Source organism: Rhagoletis zephyria, unplaced genomic scaffold (assembly GCF_001687245.7).
Source record: "Rhagoletis zephyria isolate East Lansing unplaced genomic scaffold, Rhagoletis_zephyria_1.1 Rzeph_scaffold_21599, whole genome shotgun sequence".
Lineage (NCBI taxonomy): Eukaryota > Metazoa > Arthropoda > Insecta > Diptera > Tephritidae > Rhagoletis > Rhagoletis zephyria.
The window spans coordinates 292-7,710 of NW_016178657.1; the positions used below are offsets into that span (position 1 = coordinate 292).

Here is a 7,419-nt window from a genome sequence, read left to right on the forward strand (position 1 = left end):
TTAATGCATTATAAAAATACACCCACCTACCAAATTTGATCCGGATATCTCGAAAACTGAGAGACTAGATTGCATACAAACAGACGGACAGACGGACATGGATAAATCAACTCAGCTCGACGTTCTGATCATTTAAGTATACATTTTAATGGGTCTATCTCTTCTTATTCTGGTACTTACAAACATCCGACCAAAGTTATAATACTCATTAAAGGTATAAAAAGTGAAATGAAGTGAGATGAAATTGCATAAATAATATAAAACAATATGAGAGGAAATGGAATGAAATGAAATGAAATGAAGAGATATGAAATGAAATTACATAATTGAAATTAAATTAAATATCATAACTTTAAACATAAGATTAAATGGAATTAAATGAAATTTAGGTAAGATTGAATGAAATGAAATGAAACGAAACGAAATGTAGTCAGGAGAAATATTCTAGACATATGTAATGAAATGAGAATAAATGAAGTGAATCAAGTATAGTGAAATGAAGAAACGGGAAATGAAATGAAAAATAAGTGAGAGGATTACATAAAATTAATTAAAATGGAGTGAAGTGAAATTAAAAACGAATCCAATGAAGTATGAATCCAATGAAGTTAAACTAAATGCAATGAAATTAACTGAGTGGAAATGAAATAAGTGATGCCCTTCAACCGTTTAATTAATTTTATTTTAATTAAAAAATTTTTATCTTTATTTCTTTTGATTTTTAGAATTTTATATTTTTCTCTTATTTTTCTCTTTTAATTTAATGATAAGATATTATTTTTGTAAAAAAAAATTAAATCAAATTTAGTTTTGAGAAAATTGTATGTATGTATATGTATATATATGTGTTTTTTTTTATTTAATTTTTTTATTTAACTCTCTTTAAATTTTCAGACCATAATGTTTTAAAAAGATTTTTTTTTAACTTCTTTTAATTTTTAGGAACTTATGAAATTTGTATACCTAACTTTTGCTCAAGGGTATAATAGATAACTTTGTTCGCATAATGGTTGTTTGTAACAGCCAAAACGAATCGAGATAGATATAGACAAGTGTAAAAAGAAATATATTTTATTTTATTTCATTACACTTTTAGACAACTTATTGCTAAAGCCAAACTGTAAAACGTTAAGACCTCTTCGTCAGCAGATTTTTCAATTAGTCTTGCGAATACTTGCTTTCAAGATAGTCTTTGGAAAGACTGTGGTGAGTTGCCAGAATTATCCCGTTATAATAAAAAATACGAGATGAAGTAAAATGAAATGAAGTGAAGTGGAAGGAAATGAAAGGAAAACAAGTGAGAGGAATTGAAAGCAAAAAAACGAAATTAAAGGAAACGAATTGTAAGACATAAGGTAAATAAACATATTAAAAATTTAGTTATAATTAACTGACATCAAATTAAATAATAAAAATTAATTAACTTATAAAAGTAAAACTATGAGAAATAAAAAATAGGAATTTTTGGGGCTGAGTGGCTTTTTAATTAAAAATTTGCATCGTCAGAAAATTTTTAAGGAGCGCTGCAGTATTTTCACAAATGGTCCAATTTCTCAGAAGGCACATCTTCTTCGCATAATATAGTTCTATTTCAATTTCGAATATATCGAATATTTATTTAGTTGTTCTTAATTTCATTTCTTATCCAATCCAGATAGGCGCCAATATGCGTATAAACACCAGCAAAACCTCTCCTCAGTGAGTATTCATAACTCAATGTGTTCACGCCAACTAAAAAATACGATTGAACTTTCCCGATCTCCACTAAATTCATCAAAGCTCCACCCGAGTCAACTATGATGCTGTCAGCCGCACTTTTACCAGCTGCGCAGATGTGACGATCGGTCAAATTAACGCCAGCCCTAGTAGAATATTGGATCATGCATGCTGTCAAATTTTGCACCGCAAGAGAAGACTTCATTTTAAAGCTGCTTATTTCACTCGCGCTCTTTGCGCTCCAACCGGCAACGTACATAGTGGTGTCTACCAAAGGATACGCAAGCTGGCTACTGCCGAAAGGCAAACATATTGGACTAATGTAGCGAGTAAATGAAACTACTTCAGCTAAGCGCAGCAGTGCTAAGTCGTTATTCGTCGAATTGTATTCTGGATGAGTAATCAACTTTTCAACAGCCACATCATGTTGTGTGGGTGCGCATAGTTCGTGTTCGGCATTTTTACTTTGACAATCCTTACTCACTTGAGTAGCCCATTCACCCAATCGTACGCCAGTTAACTTACTAATACCAGCTTCCTCTTCAAGACAATGCGCAGCGGTGAGCACAAAATGCTCGTGGATAAGCGTACCTCCACAGGGAAAACTGAGTTGACCTCTTGCTGCGGGAAAGAAAAGAGAATGACCAGCTGTTATTGTTGTATTACTGAAATATCAATCTGAAAATTACGATTAGTGTAGACGAGCAATGCCGTCCAGGGATATTCATCGATATCTGTTGTTGTGGTAGCAGTATCATCGGCAGTGTTGCCGTTTTGGTTACTTTTAACCAATTTTGGTTATTTTTTTCTTGCCTGTGAAGTTGTTAATATCTGTCCCGTTTTGGTTATTTTTTAATATTTACTGTAGTTTTTAATTGACATAGGCCAGCTACACCTGTCGAGGTTGAGGTAGAGAGTAGCAGCAGTGGCAGCCGCAGCAGTGAAACCAAGTGAGAATATTTGGAATGAATGTATTAATATTACTTACATATGTATGTATTTGTTTTATAATATACAGAATACATAATATACATGGTCGACTAAAGACTACTTCAAATCAATACATACTTAGATAGCAGGGTTGTTGCGAATATTATTCCGAAATTAAAGTCTTTTCCGGATAAAAAAAACCGCTTATCCAAATTAAACCACTTTGGTATCAAATGAAAAAGGACTTAAATAGCTTTAAAACTGAAATGTCTAAACGAGGAAAGCCACATATTGAAAAATATTTCAACAAAAAATGTTAATTAATTACCATAGAACAAACCTTGTGTCAGGTATATGCATTTCTTTAAATAGTATTAGATTATAAAAAATATATAAGTAGAGGTCGTTCGTTATTTCTGTTTAAAAGCTATTTCAGTTCTCTTTCATATGATACCAAATTTGTTTAATTTGGACAGGCCGTTTGTTTATTATCCGGAAAGGACTTTTATCTTGGATTAGTATTCGCAACAAACCTGTTAGATAGTACATATATAGATACCTCGTATATGCAGAACCCAATACCACGTCATGTATGTACAATAAAAAGGGATTTGGTTATTCTTTTTCCATTACTGCTTACTTTATTAATTTAAGTTAAGATTAATAATAATACTCTTATAGCAAGTAGGCTCAGTTAAAATAAATACCATTCCACAGTTTTGAAAAAATCGGGTTTTTGGCCTTTTTTTAAATTTATTTACCATCGTATAAGCGGTACTACGTTTGGCGTATACGAGGTATTTCGCGCTGAGCGACGATATAGTTCAATAAGTCCAATTTTTAATTGTTTAATCTTAATCTTAAGATATATACAATGTGGTTGTTCACGCTGATTAGGTATTTTATTGATTCTTATAAAGAAGTGGGAAACTGTGTACCTATGTACTTGTTTAAAAACGTCATTTAGAGACTGGTAATGTTTACGAAGATATTAACATTCATACATATGCATCTAATAAGGGAAAACTGATTTTATAAAATATGTATTTAAATATTACAGCCTTAAAAGAATTGACTTTTAAAAATGCAAATAAAAATTGATTTTCTTTAGTTTGTTAACTTTTTCTATACGTATTATAAAAAAGAATTTGTGATTACCTGAATTGTTAAACCAATAAAAAAGCTGGTTATTTTTCCTTACATTTGGTAACTTTTTCGTCTAATCTTGGTTAGAAAGTTCTTTGAGCGGCGGCAACACTGATCATCGGTATTATTTTCTACTAATACTTTTCCGCAGTACGGAGGCATTGATAAAAATGTATCTTCAGTCATTGAAATATCGGGACAACAAACCTAGTAAATATTGTGTAAACTTTTAATACATATCTACTAGAAAGCTTTCAGCTTTAGTACTTACCATCGGAAATCTATCTGCATCTGCACAAAAACTGGCACGCAAGTATTGCATATCATTCTCGAAAAACTCAGTTTTGTGCATTATTTTCATTAAAGATTTGCACTGAATGAGTGATAAGCAAATACCAGCCACTTGATTGGGAGTTTCGCATTTTCTCTCCTCCGGAGTAGCTTCTGGTTGAAGGGTAGATAAAATTTAAACTCATTTCCTAGGCTTAGCCAAGATTAACATATTAAGGTACCTGTTGTAGTAGTTCTCACCTCTTCTTCCACTATCTCTAACGTTTTGGGGCAACAAACCTATAACGAAATTTTGGTTTTAAACACAATCACGCCATTTTGTTCACTGGCTATGTAATATATAAGATAGTTGCAAGTTTTGAAAGACCGTAGGTAAGATACGTGTGTTTGAAAGATTTTGTTTATGATGGCACGAAAGTCATACAAACAAAAAGCTCCCAAACTTTCACTGTGAAAAGCTCTTTGAAAGTGAAAGCACTTGAAAATGCTCCGGAGATGCATGCCTTTTACTCGCTCTTATCACAGAATAAACAGTATATATATATACTGTTTATTCTGTGCTCTTATCCAACAGTCGCAATGGCCGGGTGAGCAAAGCACTGGCGTGTCATTCGAGAGATCTGAGGTTCGAATCCTTGGGCAGAATTTTTAATTTTTAAATTCATTTTAATTTTTAAAACCTTATTTTAAGTTTTTTTTTCTTTTTTCAAACTAAATTTTTTTGCTAATTTAATTTTTAAACATTATTTTTTAAAAGAAACAAATTTTTTTGATTCAATTTAATTTTTGAAACCCATACGAAACACGGCGTTCACCGTGCAATCTGTGCCCCGAGAAAACGGCCCTTAGATTTTATTGATGTAATAAATGATTATTTTTTTTTTTCTCAATTTCATTTAGTTTTCAGGAACTTATTTTATTTATTTAAAATTAATTTAATTTACTTTTACTTTTTATATTCAATTCTTTCAATTTCACATAATTTTAAGAAACTTATTTTATTTATTTTTTCAATTTTTTTAATAAATATTATTTATTTTTGTAATTTTTTTTATGTTATTGTTTTATAAATAACACTTCATTAATTTTGAGAAACTGATTTTATATTGTTATTTTTTTAATGTTATTGTTTTTGCTCTTTTAGTGTTTAGATTTTATTATTTCAAAACGAAAAATATACTTATTTTTTTTTTCTTTTGATGCAATTTTCTTTTAATCTTTAGATTTTATTCTCTTAAAAGAAACAAATCTATTTTTTATTTAATTTTTATTCTTTTAATTAAATTTTTCTGTTGTTAATTAAATTTTCTCATATTTTTTATTATTTTTAAATTTTAATTCTTTAGTATGCGTTTTGCCAAGAGACAAACAGAATAACGCCAAGGCCTCTTCGCTAGCAGATCGTTCAATTAGTCTATCGACGACAGGTATTTGCCAGAACCTGATAACCTATTAGGAAAGGAAAACAAAATTTCCAAGTTTTACCCCATTTTTACCCGGCATTTTACCTAAATTTAGGTAGGTAAATGTTCCTTAAATATGAATAGGTATGTATTTTGAAGTGTATTATTAAAAAAAAAAACGGTAACGTATTCACGTTTTAAATCATATTAAACTCATTTGGCTGTAAAAAGACAAAACTATGTTTTAGAAAAGGAGAATCACTCTGCTCCACGTTCTTCGATCTGAAAATTATGTCTCTCTGGTAAAATGAACTACAGTTACGTTTCTTTAACCACCATTTGGTATCATTTGTATCCCCCTCCTCAATNCCTCCACGTTCTTCGATCTGAAAATTATGTCTCTCTGGAAAAATGAACTACAGTTACGTTTCTTTAACCACCATTTGGTATCATTTGTATCCCCCTCCTCAATGAATGGAAGCTAAACAAGTTTACCTAACCAAAAAATTGCTGAAATGTATGTAAACAAAAATGATTTCCTGAAAATTATTTGGCTACGTTCCAAATGTACATACATGTTATTGTTCTAGATATCGTTTAGCACATCGCAAATCGAGCAGCTGTTTGAGCGTGAACACCAAAAAGCGGTAGCTCAATCAAGGTAAGGTTAGACGAACAGCTTTAGTTTAACAGTTCACTCGGATACCGCACAAGCCCATGGTGATGCCTAGTAGAGGATTTACCCACACCTCTCCCTGTACATACTTATGTCCTTAAACCTTAGTGAAGTTTTTGAACAATTGGACCGTTTTTTCAATAATGCGTGGCACGCGCATTGAAAATGCTGGATGGACCTCATTTCTACAGCTCTACAGAAATCGTCGCCCGATGCTCAAATCTGGCGATCAAGTGATCAATGGTCCGCTATTCCGGTTAGAATCAAACTAGTATTTTAATATCTAGTGATCTGAATAAATATTAGAGGCACTAAAAATTTTAAGAATTCCAACTATTTCTTTGTACTTAGTTTATGCATACCTTTTCACTACACACAAAATACCAAACAAGTAAGAAACCACTCTTCGAGCAAACAGTACTTACTCTCACTTCCTCAGAATTTGGGCTCTCACATTCGCATTCTACTAAATATTGTAACTCTTCTTGGGTTAGGCTTTCTTTTTGATGAAGTTTCAATAAAGAATTGCAGTTTTCCAAAGCTATACAGTCACCAAGTGCGCCATTTGGAGTTACGCATGTTTCATTGCCGGGGACTGAAAGTAAATTTCGTTACAAAACTTAACTTGAATTTGAAGTATTTTTATTACCTTCAATTCCAGGTCCATTTTCTGTTCCAATTTCAATTTTGGTTGTGGTTGTGTCTGCGTGCGCTAGTGGTACTTCCAGCTTTGGGCAACATATCTAATAGTTATTTTGATAAGTTAATCAAGTTTCCACTTAAGAAAAGTTTTCAGCAATGACTTACCAAAGGAACTTTGTTGTCATATCCACACTGATTAGCTCGCAACAAAACTATTTCAGCTTGTGTTGGATTGGCTTTTAATACCATATTCATCATAACGCTGCAATTCTGTATTGGTATACACTCACCAACCATCTCAAATGATGTTACGCAGGATGGAAATGAGGTAACTGAAAATTAGATAGTGGTTAAAAGTTCGCTTACTTATTTAAGCTGGAAATGTGCACAATTTTTAAAATTAATATTAAATACTTAACACCACTTGAAGGCGGTATATGGCCAATATGTGGACAGAAAACGAACAGCTGCGTTTACCGCTACCGGGACATGGAGACACAATGACAAAGGAAAATTCATAGATATAGACCCTTTATCGTTGTCAAAGATAAATATAAAGACAAAGGCAAAGATAAAGAAGATGAAGATGAAGATGAAGATGAAGATGAAGATGAA

At 31.8% G+C, this 7,419-nt stretch overlaps 1 protein-coding gene across 1 annotated transcript; it reads right to left on the reverse strand.

Annotated features, from left to right (window-relative positions):
• Window positions 1–1,494: 1,494 nt before the first annotated feature.
• Window positions 1,495–7,270, reverse strand: LOC108381156 (serine protease easter-like). The gene is made up of 9 exons (XM_017637570.1): window positions 7,224–7,270; window positions 6,970–7,136; window positions 6,812–6,905; window positions 6,588–6,757; window positions 4,305–4,362; window positions 4,064–4,236; window positions 3,905–3,999; window positions 2,406–2,497; window positions 1,495–2,337 (listed from the first exon to the last, which is right to left on the reverse strand). Exons 2-9 carry the CDS (start codon window positions 7,099–7,101, stop codon window positions 1,619–1,621), a joined length of 1,533 nt encoding a protein of 510 aa, XP_017493059.1. The 5' UTR covers window positions 7,102–7,136; window positions 7,224–7,270; the 3' UTR covers window positions 1,495–1,618.
• Window positions 7,271–7,419: the final 149 nt, after the last annotated feature.